This window comes from Curcuma longa, unplaced genomic scaffold (genome assembly GCF_044706935.1).
Source record: "Curcuma longa cultivar G26 ecotype Majalengka, Jawa Barat unplaced genomic scaffold, ITB_CL_G26_1.1 contig_24669, whole genome shotgun sequence".
NCBI lineage: Eukaryota > Viridiplantae > Streptophyta > Magnoliopsida > Zingiberales > Zingiberaceae > Curcuma > Curcuma longa.
The window spans coordinates 1-18,813 of record NW_027432498.1 but is presented as its reverse complement, the minus strand read 5'-3'; the positions used below and the strand labels follow the sequence as shown (position 1 = coordinate 18,813).

The 18,813-nt window shown below is 32.9% G+C and overlaps 1 protein-coding gene across 1 annotated transcript; it reads left to right on the top strand.

Moving 5' to 3' along the window:
• Nucleotides 1-314: 314 nt before the first annotated feature.
• On the top strand, nucleotides 315-18,684 carry LOC141818397 (protein EXPORTIN 1A-like; the record flags this gene model as incomplete). Its single annotated transcript, XM_074705911.1, is given in 25 exon segments — nucleotides 315-407; nucleotides 507-578; nucleotides 748-855; nucleotides 923-1,005; nucleotides 2,031-2,169; nucleotides 2,294-2,362; nucleotides 2,587-2,664; nucleotides 2,783-2,845; nucleotides 2,949-2,993; nucleotides 3,944-4,051; nucleotides 4,135-4,233; nucleotides 4,925-5,128; nucleotides 6,720-6,779; nucleotides 8,095-8,205; nucleotides 10,729-10,826; nucleotides 10,909-11,017; nucleotides 11,389-11,454; nucleotides 14,784-14,882; nucleotides 14,966-15,046; nucleotides 15,126-15,215; nucleotides 17,431-17,516; nucleotides 17,640-17,720; nucleotides 17,813-17,995; nucleotides 18,437-18,503; nucleotides 18,579-18,684. Coding segments are annotated over 25 exon segments (2,398 nt in total), but the record flags the coding sequence as incomplete, so codon positions are not given.
• Nucleotides 18,685-18,813: the final 129 nt, after the last annotated feature.

Genomic DNA, 18,813 nt, shown 5'->3' with positions numbered 1-18,813 from the left:
GTACTTTCTCAAATATTCATCTCATTGATTAAACTATTTAAGAATAATATTGAGGTTTATTGTTGCATGCATAGTGGAGGTAAAGATGTATAAAAAATGTAAAGTGCTTGTAAAATGAAATGGATGGTGTTTTCCTACAAAATCTTTATGAAAGTCTCTTTTGGATGAATTTTTTAAAACTAGGCAAATTAGCTTTTGTGGACAAAACACATTCACACAACTTAAATTTGAAAATTAATGTGCATTTCCAGGCGTAATTTTGTGCAGTACTGGAGCCTGTTAACCAATGAGTTTCTGCTATACCTATCTCTTAGGTACTAGAAAATGTCATTAAATACAGATGGAATGCCTTGCCAGCTGAACAACGGGATGGAATAAAGAATTACATATCTGATGTCATTGTACAGGTAAGTATCGATTTTTCTATAAATGTCTAGTTTTCTTTCCTTGCCATTTTACTCCTAACTGTTTTTAAATTTTTGTGTCACTTTTGCTCTATCGATCAGCTTTCTAGTAATGAAACCTCTTTCCGGAAGGAGCGATTGTATGTTAATAAGCTTAATGTCATATTAGTGCAGGTAATCCACTGATTCCTCATCATTGTATTTTCCACTGTCCCTTTGGTTGTAGTGCTAAACTGTTAGCCTCTTCCTGCTGGTTTCCTTTTTGATAAAAAATTTTGTAGGTGAACTTGCCCTTATTTCTATCTTCCCCTCATTTTTCCATCCCGTGCATTATGCCATGTAGGTCTTAAAGCATGAGTGGCCAGCCAGATGGCAGAGCTTCATTCCTGATCTTGTCTCAGCTGCAAAGAGCAGTGAAACAATTTGTGAAAATTGTATGGCTATACTGAAGGTATATACTCTTTTCAGTAGTTGCGGTCTAACAGAGATAAATACTAACTAGGTTGTCAATGATGCAGCTTTTGAGTGAAGAGGTTTTTGATTTCTCAAGAGGAGAGATGACTCAACAAAAAATAAAAGAACTGAAGCAGTCATTAAATAGGTATGGTTTATATGAACTTTGTTTGGTATCCTGTTTTTCTGTTGTATAAACCTGTAGCACGGTAATAAAAGGTATATTATAAGTAAACAGAAGTAATTGATTAATATGATTGTTGTTTTTATGATGTGGATTGCAATCTCTTCTTATTTGGAACCTCTGGTGCCAGTCAGGATGGTATTGCTTCCGATACTGGAATTTTGAAAAGCAACCAATGTTGATCTGGATCAGCTTTGCCAATCTGGGTTTGTTCGATAGACCAAACATGAATATCAGCATATGTACACAATGTGGCTCATGTTACCACCTAATTGTGAAACATTTAAAAAATATAATACAGTCAATGCAGTGAATTCACTGTAGGGTTTAGAATACCTTGCTGCACTTGACAGTATTTATTTGTTTAAATGAATGTCAAGAGGTGGGCTACCCTTTTTTGGATGGTCTGCAGGGAGAATGATGATTTTGTATTCTAGCGCTATAGCTTTACATGAAACTAAATTGCAGGAGAAGCTATATATCTAATTCCAAATTATTATGATACTTGGAAGTAATTTTGATTTAATATCCTAACATTTTTAGTTGTTACTGAATTCAACATTTCAAACAAATATGTCAATGTTGTAAATGTGAATCTCGTGAGGATAAATTAAAGAAATAGTGATGGAATTGTATTCAAATTTTTTTATCCATTGCTTGGCCAACCAATCAAGATGCTTCATATGGAAGACGAAGACTTTAAATTACACAAAATTTGATATTTGTTTACTTGTGAGTTCACTGCACACTGTTTTATAGATAGTCTTCTCCTTTACATGTGATATCTATTTTGAAATTACAATCTCAGTGAAACTTTCATTATTACCTTGTGATTTATGGTTAGTGCTTCTGAGATTGGAATGACTGATATTTGAAATTCTATTCAATTTTTATTGTCATTCTGTTGCAATGATAAGTTATGTTCTTTTTTGAAAGTTCTACCACCTCCTACTATTATGTAATGAAATATACTTTTGTCTGCATAACAGTGAATTTCAACTCATCCATGAGTTATGCTTGTACGTACTATCAGCCTCTCAAAGAACAGAGCTTATCAGGGCTACTTTGGCAACACTTCATGCCTTTCTATCATGGATTCCACTTGGCTATATATTTGAATCTCCACTGGTTTGTGCTTCGTTGACTAAATATTTAATTTATCAATGTTTTTGTCATGTCATAGATGATCCAAAAAGAATTCTTTAAGGATTTGAGGCTAAAATTACAATAATATTTTTGTAATGTTTTTCAGCTGGAGATACTCTTAAAATTCTTTCCCATGGGATCATACCGGAACCTTACTCTTCAGTGTTTGACAGAGGTTCATGCCTAATATAATTTCATCTCAAACTTATTTGTTTGTTGCCTTTTTGCTTCTATCTAGTAAAGAGATAGTTAAACTTTGATCTATGATAAAAAAATATTTAGGCCAGTGTCATGAATTTTAGTATGCACTATGCAGTGATGATTAAATGGTTATCTTCTTCGTTACTGATAATTAGATTCATCTTATAATGACATGTAAAGATTCCTGCTAATTTATAGGTTGCAGCGCTTCAATTTGGTGACTTTTATGATGCACAGTATGTGAAGATGTATACAATATTTATGGTACAATTGCAGGTATATTTGTTTGCAATGGTATACCTTTATTTGTATGTCTTGTATCTCAAGTTTTTTTTTGTTGTATATTCACACTCACATTCTGTTGACAGTTAGTGTTTACAATTTTAACATGTAGACAATTATTCCTCATGGTACAAATTTTGCAGAAGCATACACAAATGGTTCTAGTGAAGAGCAGGTATATCTTTATTTCCAAGGGGATTAGTTGGGTAAATTGTTTTTTCATAATAGTTTAATCAACTATTGATTGGTTAAACTATACTAACTTTTTCTAATTGTAGGCTTTCATCCAAAACCTTGCGCTTTTTTTTGCTTCATTTTTCAAGGCAAGTTCGTTCTCTTTAGCTCTGACTTCTTGTAGTTGATTATTTATTTGAGCACCCAAAATTCATATATATATATATATATATATTGGTTTAGAGATGACAGTGTTTCATATGATCTCTATTGATAAAAATTTCTTGGATGGCGGTAGCTTTCTTTGTTTGTTTAACAACTTATTTGAGCTAACATGATTATGGTTCATTGCTTAGTTACATCTAGGTACAAGAATTTGATCTGTGTTAATAGGGTTGACAAGTTCCCATTAGAAAGATTAAAATTCTTTCAGATTATGCTTTGCAGCAATTTTAATGTTTCAAGCTTGCTCCTAACAACAATGTGATTGATCTTGCCTTCCCTTGCTTAATTGCAATTTTGCTCGTTTGAGCTTGTTCCTAATAATATTGTAATTGCTAATTTGGTGCCATTTTTGTATCTGTCTTTCTCTTAATTTTGCATGGTAGCCACACCTAATATAAGGAAGATTGGCATTATTGGAACTCATTTACTGCAAGTTTGCTGCAACATAACGACTCTGTTTATCTTGTCTTCCCATTTCTTTAAATTCAATGAAAGTTTAGGAGATTTGAGGTGCAATTGGAGACTTGGAAAATCATTTAGTCTGCAAACTAAGTGAAATCATGAGGTTAATTGGAAGGCATCAGAGTGATTCAACTTGATCAATAAAAGGATCACAAAGACTCAGTAGAAAATTCACTGCTGTAGCTTGCCATGATGTTCGAAATTAGATTTTCATTCAATGAGATCATTTTAACAATTTGCTTTTGTTATATACCTTTTTAGAATTTCTTTTGTAAAGTATGTATAGTGGATTGAGTCTGTATATGCTGTCTCCTATATTCAACCAAAACTTTTGATTGTTGTCTCCGTGTGTTAGCAAAAACAATTTAAGCAATTTTACTGTTTTCATATAACTTTCTTTATCTCTCTGCAGTGTCACATCCGAGTACTGGAATCAGCTCCCACAAATAGAGGTGGATTATTGATGGGCCTCGAATACCTTATTGGTATCTCATATGTTGATGACACTGAAGTTTTCAAGGTATCATAATTCATACACACACTTCACATTGACAAGTTCTTGATGTGAAATATTATATTATTCAACCTTTTGAGTGTATGTAGGTTTGCTTGGACTATTGGAATTTATTGGTCCTAGAGTTGTTTGAAGCACATCACAACTTGGAGAACCCTGCTCTTTCAGCAAGCTTAATGGGTCTTCAGGTATTTGTGCATGCATGTATAGCTGATCATCTTCATTGTTTATATATCTAAACATATTCCTTAGGATATTCATATAAAACAAGGTGTATCATTTACATCTTTATAGCATACTACTGAAAGGTCTTTGCTGATGTTTCTTGGTCCTTTTCCTATGATCTAATCTGCAGTTAAAATCTGTAGACCGGTATTTTAGTAGTCTTGTTTTTTTCCTGTGTTATTGAAAATGATAAGCTATAATGTTATTTTAAGAAAATTCTTCAAAAGTTATTGTTATGGATTTAAATAATTTCATTCTCATCTCCAAATAAATTCTTGCCTTTTTTGTATCTTACACTTTGTTTTATTATTTAAGGAGAGATTACATTTGAACTAATGAGACAAGGTTTGCCTACTCCTTTCAGCAGAATCGATAAGGATGATGGTAGTTAAATTACAAAAACAACTCCACAGGATTTTTAATCATTAATCATGTTTGGCGTCCTTTTATCATATTGTTTAAATATCATTGTGTTCATCTACTTACGTTCATCTTCTTGAGATATGTTCACATTACTAGTATGAAAAACTTCTCGCTTATTAGTTTGTATTTTCCATGTCTTAGTCTATATCTTCTTTTACATTATCACGTTGTTTGAGTTGCGTATATCTTTTCCAACACATTTTCAATAATGACACTCACTTTTCTCTTTAGCCGACACTCATGCCTGAGATGGTTGATGGCCTTGGTTCTCCTCTTCTTCAGAGGCGGCAACTTTATTCAGTTCCATTGTCCAAGTTAAGAACACTCATGATTTGTCGTATGGCTAAACCAGAAGAGGTTTTGATTGTTGAAGATGAAAATGGAAATATAGTTCGTGAAACTATGAAAGATATTGATGTCCTTGTTCAGTATAAGGTTTGTGGTGGACTGTTATTATGAAAATTTTATTTTTTTATCCATTTTCTTGATCTAGCATGTGATTTTGTTATAAATAAGTTCACTACTGATGCGGATGCTTAATCACCCACATATATACAATACTTTGCCTCGTGCCACCATCATATGCATCTATTAGTCCATATGCTTTTTATTTTCAATTTGATCGTCTATACCATTGTTATTTTCTAGTTGTTCCCAATGATTCAGATATCATTTAATATTGATATTGATTTGATGATTCAAATGATTTCACACTGAAATTGAGGCTGAAACACCTGTTGATACATAAACACTATGTCAAAGGTGGCCAATGAAACTTCTGTGCTGCTAGATCTCATAGAGGATCTTGGAGGGGCCAAATGACCTCTCACAAGGGGGAGACCTAGGTTGTGAGCAAGCTTCCAGGGCTTGTGAACTTGCATGGTAGCATGAAGATTTTTTCCTTGTTGTTGTCCTTATGATGGGGCTGAACGCATAGTATGCTGGTGGCAACAAAACCTTTCCTACTCACCCTTCAATGGAAACTGGAATCAGTATTTTAAACTTTCATTCTAATAAGTTAGCAGAAACCTAGGTGGGCAACAAAAACTCACCAATCGCCTCTTCCTGTATTCTTCATTTTCTTGATTGAGGCTTGCACTATCTTGGTATCTTGGTACATCCTCCTGATTAGGGCTGACACTACCTAGTACCAACACACAGCTGCAAAACATTACCCTCAGCCCTTCTAGAATTCATCTTCTTGATGGGTATGATAATATCTCGGATTCTTGGTACTTCCTCCTTGGGGATGACTTTTATCGTGTACTGATGCACAATATGCTGGTTGGCAATAAAGCCTTACTGTCCGCATCATCGCCAGAATTGACTGGTATTTTAAACCTTGATTTTATCTAACTTATATATTTGAGAATATACTAGATGTGGTTCAACTATATTTCTCAATTTAACTAATGAATCTTTTATGAAGAATTAAATCATTATTTAATTCATACAGAACAACTTCAAGTTTACACATCAACTGTTGTAGCCTATTGCACAATAACGGCATTTTATCCATTAATTAGTGTTAGTATTTATATTCACATATTTTGTTACCTAAAATAGATGTATATTACTCTGCATTATTTTTTTAATTAAGTTTTAATAGTAATTTAAGCTCTATCTTGATGAATAAGATTCAAACTTGAATAATTTCTTGACAAGGATACATATGCATTGACATATAGCTACATATTGCATATGGACATCCTACCACATTATTATCAACAGACATTTTCAAAAACTAGATTATTTTTTGCTCAGTTTTGAAGTTTTTTTTTGTGTGTACTTGCATTTCGGTTGAAATCTTTGTTTCTGTTTGCTTGAATTTTCTTTCAGAACTTGATTGCTGACCTAATGGGTTCTCAACAGTGAGCATTCTTTTAATGTTCATTGAATAGGTTTTAAGTTCTTTGTATCAAAATGCAATGGTATTGTAGGGGAGAACGCTCAAGCTTTGTAGTATATGGTATTTGGATTGTGAAAGTTCTAAATTTGTTTGAGATTGTATGATTTATTGTTGCAGATAATGCGAGAAACATTAATATATTTGTCTCACCTTGATCATGAGGACACAGAGCAACAGGTACCGCTTAAAGATTCCTTTTTGTTATCTACTATGTTTGAGAACCTATTTGCTATGCATATAATCTATGTCATACTGTGTCTTAATATTGATGGTGGCCCATTGATCTTGGTCTATGGGCACCATAAGCAATACAATCTTATGTTGTTTACTGTCATACAAATATGGCCAGAGCTTGGTAAGTTACAAGGAATGCTTTTATCAAATTGGAATTTTGAATCTGGTAACATGATTTTCTGCAACATTGTAATTAACATGTACTTCTCTCAATTCAACTTGAAACTGTAAAATTTGGCTATATGTTCTTTTAATCAATTTGTCAAATTCCATGGAGATAATTTTTCATCAGAGGGCAAGTTGGAATTATACAACTCAAGACTTCATATGCTGTAGAGAGCAGAATGTGGTTGCACTTTCATATTATCATAACTACTCTTACATTTTCTTTGTTTCATCAGATTACCCTCCTAAGATTTATATATATTTTTTCTTTGTAAGTCTATCTAACAAAAAAAGGGCAGCCCGGTGCACGAAGCTCCCGCCATGCGGGGTCCGGGGAAAGGATCCATTGTACGCAGCCTTACCTTGCCTTTGGCAAGAGGCTGTTTCCAGGATTTGAACCCGTGACCTCTAGGTCACATGGCAGCAACCTTATCGTTGCGCCAAGGCTCCCCTTCTAAGTCTATCTAACATAGGGATTTAATAGATGATGGATAAGTCACTAAACATGACGGACCTTATAATTTTTCCTCATTAGCATGGTTGCAGGGCAGTACCTTGTCGAGTGATTCGGTGCTGTTTGTGTGCAAGGTTATGAGTATTAATGAAACTTTCATTTCGTTGTCGAGAATTGCAGGATTCTTCTCCCTTTGCTCAATCTCACATCTAATGTGTGTCTAAGCGTTCTTCTCATCCTGCATGTAAATGACTCTTTTCCTCTTCACAGTGCCTCCTTATTTCTTTCTTCTCTGTACTATTTATCCTGCATTTTTATTAATAATTTCATCCATTTGTATCCAGCTACTATTTAGCTTTGTCATCTGTTCGCAATTCTTTTATGTTGTTTTTAGAGTGAATGAAAAATCTTGTCAACTAGTCAAATCACAAAGCGTCTCTACTCCCTTTTCCTCAGTCCATTTTGTTGCTTGAAGTTCCTAGTCATGTCCCTCTGTGGTTGGCTTTTAGGTATTTTGTAATGCTTATCGATGAGTATTGATGCATGACATCACTTTTTCACAATAGGACAGTCAGAACAGTTTAATTTTCTTCATTTTCTTTAGTCAAAATAAAGTTTTTAACTCATTTTTCATTACAGATGTTGAAGAAGTTGAACAAGCAATTGAGTGGAGAAGAGTGGTCCTGGAACAACTTAAACACATTATGCTGGGCCATTGGATCCATATCAGGATCAATGATGGAAGAACAGGTATTCCTTCTCAGTGTGTATCGTTAGAACAAACACAACATCTTTGGTACAAACATACCTGCAAGTGCTTTAGAAATCTATTTCATTGTTCTTTGCCAATTTTGTAATTTACTTATTCGTATTGATAAATCACAATGATTGTTCTGCTTTCAAATTGTCATCCAATAGAAGTTGAAATTTCACTTTCATGTTGGATTTTTTATTTTGATTTGTTTCTTTGTGGTGTAACTAGTTTGGCTATATGCTGCTAGTTATGGTCTCACATATTACTCACATTGTTAGAGATGTACTATGTATGTAATTGAAGGTTTGTCCTTGTTTCTATAGGTTAGGCATGCTCTTGCAGAAAGTATGAAAGTTCATCCATGCTTTTGTGTAATTCTTTGTTATTTAGACTCAGATATCAGTATTCGACATGGGTATGATCTAGGTGTCTCACATTTTTTTTTTCAAAGTGAGGAAATAAGACTTGCTAGAAAATCTTCAAATTTGGGATACAGATATGGGAATTTTGTAATATCTTAGAATTAATTATTATATTTTAGTAATATTATAATAAGGCTTTATAATTATGAAAAATCATAATATAAGTCAGCTACAAGACTTCAAGTGTAACAGAAGAAAAATATGCACACTCTTTTACTACAAACTTACTTAGATTTAATGATTTGATAAGAAGGGGAGCTTTGACGCAATAGTAAAGTTGTTGCTGTGTGACTTAGAGGTCACAGGTTTGAGTCTTGGAAATAGTCTTTTGCAAAGCAAAGTAAAACTGCGAACAATAGACCCTTCTTTGGGATCCCGCATTGGTGGGAGATTCGTGCACCGGGCTGCTTTTTTTTTAATAAAAATTGAATATCCATTTGGACAATCCCCTAATTTCCATAACAGATCATACTGTCTTGTGGACTGTAATAAACAAAAATAATTGAGTTAGCAATTCAGATAAATAAGTTATGTGATAGTAAATAACCAGAAAAAATGATAAAATAATAGAACAACATGAAATAGAAAGCTATAGTCTACTTCAGTCTATGCTATTCAATTCAATTGTCCAGTAGAATACAATATGCAATTTCAATTATATCTAAAGACAAAACAATCTGAAATACTAAAAGTTCATGATTCATAGAACATTTCTGAACTTTCATCATATATATATATATATATATATCTTGAACTGATCATTCTGGAAAAGTACTTCAACAATATTATGGCCATATAAGATATAGTTCACTAGTTCAGTATATCAAAAATGTTAACTCTTTTGTCTTTGAAGATCATAAAAACTAAATAGTATTTAGTCCTTCCTCTATTCAAGCATTAGTTTCCTCATCAGGCAAAATGGACTCTCATCAATTAGATTCTTGTTAATGTCTTCTTGATTTAACCTAGATTCTTGTTATTATAGCAGGATTGTTGGATATAGGTGATGTTGTTGATTATTTTATTATAGCTTCTTTCGTGGACTTTATAGAAATATCCTCTTAATGTTCTTCTCGATCCACATGAACCTAAATGCTTGTTATCATAGTAGGCTGTTGGCTAGTTGATATTTTCAATGGTTTCATTATGCTTTTTGTTCAAGATTTTGTGCAAATATCATCCTAATTGTTTTGCATCTTCAGTCCAGATGAACCTAGATGCTTGTTATTGTAGCAAGAATGTTAGATAGGTCACATTGTCAATGGTTACATTACTCCTTCCATATAATTTGTTTAATTAAATGGATCGTGCCACAGATCCATTTAATTCATTTAATTAAATGGGTTGTATGATATGACACAATACCTTTAATTCATTTAATAAAATGGGTATGGTTGAGCTCACCCATTTAAAATCATGTTGTACATGAGTTATAGATTTTAATCCCTTTATTAAATGAGTGCAACTCAAGTTTATATTAACCGTGATGTTCGTCAATAAAATATGATCCATTTATGACCCACAAATCTTTGTAACCCCATTCAGAGATTGCAGACAGAAGTATGGCTGTTAAATAACTCAATTTTTTAAATAAAGAAAATGATTAATTATGTTGAAATAATTTAAAAAGAATATACCTGAAATAACTAGTACTATACTGTGCCCAGCAGGTTAGGTTATTATCACCTAGTGCCTTAAAAAGAGAGATACCCATGTTGTCTCGTGTTGACACAGGTATGGGAGGGTATATTGAAGAGTCCGAGTAACATAGTTGCAAACTAATAGAAAAGATGTTTTTTTTCTTATAATTTTCAAGCATGATTGTTCAGAGCAGCATCTAGCTTTGCAGTAAACTTAGATGTATTTGCCTGATAAAACCACATAATGTTGTATTCTATTTTGTCACTAATTTTGTTTTCTAGAACTTATAGGAATAATTTGTTTCTAGGAATAATTATCAATCATATTTCTCTTCTTTATTGTTGAAATTGCTTTTGCATTTTTACCTTTCTTCTTTTCTTTAATTAATATCTTTGCTATTATTTTCTTGGTATAAATTAATTGCTTATTTGTTTCCAATATTTTTAATCATGACAGGAAAATAGATTTTTAGTAATGGTCATTCGTGATTTGTTGAATCTTTGTGAAATCACAAAAGGAAAAGATAACAAGGCTGTTATTGCGAGTAATATCATGTGAGCAAAGTTCTTTGATCTGTGGTTTGTTGGTGGCATATATTTGGTTTCTTTACAAATGATTGTGTGTTTTGTATTTTAGGTATGTTGTGGGACAATATCCGAGGTTTCTTCGAGCCCATTGGAAGTTTCTCAAAACAGTTGTGAATAAGTTATTTGAGTTTATGCATGAAACTCATCCAGGTGTTCAGGTAATTGATTTTCTTGTTACTATTCAATTTTACTGTTTGTCACATCACTGTCACAACATTCTGCATCGTGTTAGCATTTTTGATTTGACCAGTGAATGCCAAGTTACAGCTTGAGAAAAAAATAATAAATATGACTCACTTGTAACATTAATAACTAAATATTGATGTAAAATATATCCTTTAACTTACATTAAGGCACATTATGAGGCGTGGTGCTAATGCTGATTCTTATTTGCTCTCCTTTTCTTTTCAAAATTAGGTAAATTTAGGAATACACTTTTGGACACATGAAATTTTTTATTCAAAGATCTCAGCTGGGTCCGTTGGTTACTAGTCCTGCTGAAGTTTCTGTGATTTTTTTTTGTTTCCAGGACATGGCTTGTGATACTTTTCTGAAAATTGTCCAGAAATGCAAGCGCAAATTTGTAACCACTCAGGTAAATATGCTTATCTCTAACTAGTTCAAGTAGTGCATGTGCCATTTTTTCTTCCTAAGACTTTTTTGTCTGATCCTATTGTGTTTTCTTGGGTTGGTTAATACTATTTAAATGATAATATGGTGTCCTACTGAATTACATTTAAATGATATTACAATGTTATTCTGCTGTATAACACGAGAATGAGAATTGATAATCTATAAGAACCACATGAATATCTTTCTATTTTTTGTCATTATTTTTGTCTGTTACTCATATTTCTGGCCACCCCTCTAATTTCCTTTGATCTTTTTAAAATCTTAAATTTCTTAATCATTAATTTTGCCAAATTTCAGATATCAAATATCGTAAATTCATGTACATAATGAAACATATTATACAGTCAGCTGACCAATATGCAGAACATGTACAAGAAGCAGAACCCCACATGGGGTTGTATATTCTGAAGGTTAAATCTTCTACTTTTCGTGTTGAGACATGGAACCTCAACTTCTTGGAGCAACACAAACCTTATTTCTCTACAATAACTTGCATGAAGTCTCTTATTCTCAGAAGCCTCCCTTCGACATCTTGAAATAGCCATATTAAACATTGATCCATACCAGTAATGGATACTCGTGCCTAAGTCTGAGTAACAGAGATATTTATTTAAGGTTTTAAGTAGATGTTCTATAGTGATGAGTTGTAATGATTAGCTATTGATGGTTGAAAAGAGTTCCATCCAATTGTGTCCTAGATACCCTAGTTACTCTGTCGGGCTTTGCACTAATTAAACAGGGAGTATTGAATTATAATAGAAAATGAATTTTCATCACTATAATATACATAATGATATAATGTTATTATATAATATGATATAATTGATATTTTGCTGCTAATAAGTATATTTTTATAGATAATATCTTTATATAATTTTTTTCTAGAATAATGAAGTTAAAGAAAATAATTACACTAGTTTTTTACTTTTTATGTTACCTTTCTTTTTATGTTATATTTAATGATCTCATTTCGAAGAACATAATTTGCCACACATTATTCAATATCATTTCCTACTTGTATGAACATAAAAGTTGAAACAAGGGTAAGGAGGTCCATCCAAACATGGCCTAACTTGTGCATTTGATGTTTTTGATTATTTGATACAAAAGCCTGCCCCTTCAGTTTAATGTTCCCTGGACAGAATAATCTGTGTAGATGTCATTGAAAAATGAAATTAGACAAAACAGTGGAAGAAATCTCTGTTAGATTATCGAATATACAATATGGTTTTGCTGATTATGATTTACCTGGTTTTCAGTTTGTGGCTATACTGACTTATACAAATGGGTCATGCAACTTTGGCTTCCAGTACTTGTGACTTACCTGTTTGTTTTTTCTTTACATTTTGTTTCAGTTTAGGTTATGAGGACTTCTGTAATCAGAAGAATAATTATGATTTAACACAGTTAAACAGATGAGCCTTTTTTTAATGGTGTTTTAAATTAGATGCTTGGTAATCTCTGGTTAGCTGTTTCTCTGCTTGGTTAGAATAAAAATTATATGCACTGGCGTTGGTTGAGTACAAAAACTGAATAAAAGGGGCAGAATCATCATGATTTGAGGTTCTGTATTCTGGCTTCATGTGTTTTAGATGAACCAGCATAAATATAAATGAGAGGGTTATGAAAGGATGAGAAAATCTTAAAATAGTCCTTTAAGCATATTAGATTTTTTAGATTCGGCATTATGAAGCTAAGAATGTTTTACCTTACTCTTAACTGTACATACGTTAATTCCTCTCTTTCGGTTGAAGCTAAGACTGTTTTACCTTACTCCTATTATCTGTACATACATTAATTCCTCTCTTTCAGCTGAAGCTAAGAATATTTTACCTTAGTCCTATAATCTGTACATTTATGAAGTAGCAGATGCTCTGCGCCTCCATTCTGTTGTTCTGAATTCTAATACTGTATTAAGTTGCAATCTGTAATATCAACTCATCTTTCTTGGTTCTGAAATTTATGCTGTGAAGTAGCAGATGCTCTGTATCTACATTCTATAGTTCTAATGTAGCGTTAAGTTTCAATCTGTAATATCCTCTCTTCTTCCTTTTTAAAAAAATTTACAAATTCTCCAATCTATACTCTTTCCTTTGCAGTGTCTGTAGTTGGCAATGATGTTTATACTTGTGCAAATGAAATCGCAAAGTAAAAAATGCTTGACATTATGATATTGTTTGATAATTGTTTTGCCTAGAACCTTTCTGAAGCAGCATAAGTTTTTTTTTTCATGTAATTTTAGTATTCTGTTTTTTTTTCATTGCTTTTAAAATTGGTTAATCCAGTCCCACATTGCTCCCGTTGTGTTGTTTCATCCTTTGTCTAGAATTCAGCCACCTGAAGAACCCCCATTGAGTTTCACTAGGAAACATAAAATATGTCCTGAATAACTACAAATATGGAGGTGATTAGAGGGGAATTGCAGGAATGATATTTGAATCAACTGATTTCTTATGGTTCCAACTTGGGAATTCTGCTAATACATAGCAGATGCTAAGAGGGATGTGTAGCAGTGAGCAACAAGGAAGGTGAAAAGAGCTAAAAAAACACAACTAAATAAATAAATAAAAAGAGCGGGAAGGAAGGGAATGCATAATAAATACGATCTTGGGAGTGAGCAATTTTAATCAATAAAGGAGCCATAAGCTGCACTTTTTGAGGCATATGTTTAAAACACGTGGTTGCAGATAGCTCATCCATGTTCATATTTACTTTATTAATGATCAATAGGTATTGAGTTTATAGTAGATCAGTTATATCATGTACCTTTTTCACATTTTTGTAATTTTTTATATTAAATTATTATTTTACTGATTTCAATTCTGCCATCAAAGACAGGTCTTTGGTCAAGTCCATCTCAATTCTTTATTTTTTTTAAACAAGACCGTCCCTATAGAGAGATGTTTCTATTTAACCAAATATAATCATTTTTAATCTAAGGATCAGTTCGAAGCACTTCTGGTTTTTTTTTGTTCACTTCTTTCATACATATTGCTTGTCCCTATTTGTTGATCACAATGGTGATTGGATTATTTTTTTCTAGCTCATGATGCTTGTATATTTATCTTGACAAGTATTGCTTGTCTAGGTATATCTTTAAAAAACATATGAAACTCTACTTACTCAGCCAATGCCTGATTGAGAAACTATAGTTTAGTAGATTTGCATATATAATTTTCTTGAAGGAAAAACAATTCTTCTCCTGTCTCATAATCATTTATTTTTGCACTAATATGGTAAATTTAGAAGCCTATCAAAATCTTATGGAGGGTATGTCATTGGGTGATGCAGGTTGGAGAAAATGAACCATTCGTTTCTGAACTTTTATCTAGTTTATCCATTACTGTTGCAGATCTTCAGCCTCATCAGGTTCACTCATTCTATGAATCTGTAAGCAATTTATCCTTCCCTCATAACTTCTTTGTACTATTTCTTTTTCTTGATTCACTAATTTTCTTTTGTTCTAAATACAGGTTGGTCATATGATTCAAGCAGAACCCCTTCCGGCCAAGAGAGATGAGTATCTGAGAAGATTAATGGATCTCCCAAATCAGGTAATTACTAATGTCTTATGCTATGTCTGGAAATTCTTTCATCAGATTAATGGTCTTTATGTTGCGATACATTGTTTAGAAATGGGCTGAAATAATTGGGCAAGCAAGTCGCAGTGTAGATGTCCTGAAAGATCAAGATGTCATTAGAACAGTTCTTAACATCTTGCAGGTACACAATGATGGTTATTATTTTGCATTTGACAATCTGATTGTTTGCTAATATTAGGTTACATGTTTGTTCAAAACTGTTCCTGTTGGTCACGTAGCATCTTTTTTGTGGAAGCCATCTGATGCTCAATATTTCTTGTTTGACATAAGAAATTATTTCGGAATGAGGCCTGTGTAACCTTTTTAACCACATTCTATTTGAATTTGTTGTTGCTACCCTATTTTTTGTCTACTCATTGATCGTCTTATAAAATTTAGTAGTCGTTTGATATTCTTGTAAATTAATTAATATAGAAGTTGCTAGTCATATTGTGAAATTTCTGAAAATAGTGAATGAGAAAAAAAAGTGACGAAATATTTTCCAAATTTATATGATGGATACTAGTCTTTTGCCAGTCAATTAATTGAGAAAAATGATCTAAGAACTAGATATGAACTTTATTTGCTCAAAGTGCTCATAGTAGTACCTTGCTTGTTCCTGTAGTGTGTCGTAAAAAGTAAAGAGCAAGGATAATAACAATGCAGACTGTGGGATCATATGATCCTATGGCCCAAAAATATTTGGGCCAAGTCAACTTGATCAAAATATTGAGAATGTGATAAGTTTGCATTGGATCACACATGCGTGGTTCGAATAGAATTTGCAAATTTCACACACATTGTTTAAGTGTGCTACTTAAGTATTTTTTAATAAGACCTTTATCTATCTTGCCAGCTGGTCTTCTCATTTCCTTTTGCTGTCATTTGACAACCCTTCTTGCCATGTCTGTTATATATTATAATCTTCTCCATTTCTTGCTTCTGCTATTGTCCCCAATTAGGACAAGTAGGGGACCCAACCAACACTAAGACCTTTACCGACCACAATCCTTTGTGATTAAAGTGTGCGTCTTTTCAGTTACATGATTGATAGAAACATTATTATATGCGAGCATTTCATGTAGAGTTGATGGATGATAAAATAAGATGAACAGGGGCTGGATATGTTTGAAGGCCTACAGATATCATTATTTAATTAATTAGAGTCCAAGGTTTTAGAGGGACAGGAAGAGCAGAAGAACACTCAAAATAACTAAAGTACTTAACAATTAACAAAATAAATTGATCTAGGTATTAGTAGTAATAAGATTTATATAGTCATATCTAAACAATGGTATATACAGGTTTTGTTTTAGATTATTGGCTTACGCTTTTAGATTCTATTGAAGCATACCAAGAATGACTCTAACTTAGCATCTGTTAGCGAATCGGCTTTTAAAAGCTGGTTGAGGCTGGAGACAAGTTTAAATTGTGCTTTCTTTGTGACCAACACGTGACCAAGCAATGTGTTGATGCAACCTCATGTTCGTCCTCTTACCAGGGATAGGATTTTTTTTCCATTCTTGGATGATCCATGCTGCTATTGCTACTGCTTATGGTGGTCAACTAATTTACTCAATATGCATAATAGCGAAACAAATGTATCAGGTGGAAAGGGAAATTAACCTTTTTAGCACATATTACGGAACTGACTGGAAAGGGTGACTAAATTATCATGATGGCCATAAGTCTCTCTATGCAACCTAACATCGACTAAAGAGATATTATTTTTTCATGCTCTGGAACCTCTATAGTCTTGATGTTTTTGATTGTTCATTATCACTGTTGGGATCTTTCTCTACAGTACGTCCCATCCACACTGTTTCATGCACTCTACTCATTGAACAGTGATGTTGCTGGAGAAAGTTGGTTTGGTTATCCTGTTATATCTTGTTTTATACAAAGGAAAGGAGGGAATTTTACATTTCTAGAATCATCCCTTCGTACTAAATGATAGTTTGACCCTACAAATCACGAGTAAATTACTTTTATGAAGCGCAATGACAAAATATATTTTTTCTATATTTTCATATAGCTTTAGCCATAAGCAAGTGTTGTTTGATTCCGACATCGACACTGTGAATGTTCATTAAGTGTTATTCTTTCAGTAAAGAAACTGCTTCAGGAATCCTTATTTCTTGACATTTTTTATTTAATAAATTCAATAATAATGCATGTCATGTGTTTTTCTTGTGTGTACTATAACAGATCTATACTCATGCATTTACATGTAAAAATGTTTATTTTGTTTATTTATTAGTCGTTTATAATGTTATGATGCTCTTTTAATTTTCATATTGCATGACGGAATTTGATATCACATGGTTACTAATCCTGTTTTTGGTGGTGCTTAGCAGACAAATACTAGTGCTGCTAGTTCTCTTGGAACATATTTCTTCCCACAAATTTCCCTGGTATTTTTGGACATGCTTACTGTCTACAGGTGCATTTTGGTGTCATCACTTTTCCTTAATTAAGATCTTTCATTTTTATGTAACACTTTAGTATCATAATCAATTTCCTCTTTCACTATACTAATCTGTTGACATCTGACACTTGTCCACAGAATGTACAGTGAATTAATATCTAGCAGTATTGCTGAAGGTGGTCCTTTTGCTTCAAAAACATCTTTTGTTAAGCTTTTGCGGTATGAGTCAATACTTTGCTTGTATTGTTGAATTAGATTTTTTTGATCATTCAAATTCTGAGTTAGTCTTCATTTCAAATTTGTACTATCAGATCTGTAAAACGGGAGACACTTAAGCTCATCGAAACATTTATAGACAAAGCTGAAGATCAGTCACACATTGGTAAGCAGTTTGTGCCGCCTATGATGGATCCTGTTCTTGGTGATTATGCCAGAAATTTGCCAGACGCTAGGGAATCTGAAGTATTATCACTCTTTGCAACCATCATAAACAAGTATGCATCAACTCTACTTTTTTGTTTCTGCATTATTCCATGTATATTGGTTGGTTCTCTATCAATCAGTGGTCTCTACTTCATGCTTTTTAGGCAATGATTCACGGTCATTTAGCAATGTTCTGAAGAACTATTTCTTCTTTTCTCATGTGGAAGTGCTTTGCTTTCAACTGAATTACATAATATGGGGTTTACTAGTACCTAATGTTTACAAACTTGTAACTAAGTTACATAATGGACAATTACCCTCCAAAATCCTGCTGGGTTATGAATCCTTGTGTTTTGCTTTTTTTTTTCCCATACTTTTCCTGATCCTTCCTATCTTTTAGTCTGCTATTTGTCCTGTTGAATTGCTTAATGGATGAAAAAAAGAAGATATTGTTGCATTTGTGGTGGCAAGAAGCATTCATCATCACCCCTATTGAATTGATTTTTTGTAAGGTATAAAATCGTGATGATGGAGTATGTACCCCGCATATTTGAAGCTGTATTTCAATGTACTCTTGAGGTAAGTATGAATTTAAGAAAATATCATGATTTTGGGGTTCTTTTCTTCTTCTATGGAACCCTCTTTTTGTTGCAGATGATCACCAAGAATTTTGAGGACTATCCAGAGCATCGTCTTAAGTTCTTCTCTTTGTTACGTGCAATTGGTACCCATTGTTTCCAAGCTTTAATTCAACTATCAACTCAGGTAAAGCAATAGTTTGTATTTGTTAATCTGTCTACATAGTGCAGTGCACATGAGCTAACACGTGCATATCTTGTTTTTAAAATTAAGTGCTCCTGTTTTGTGTCAGATATTGTGTCTTTTTAGT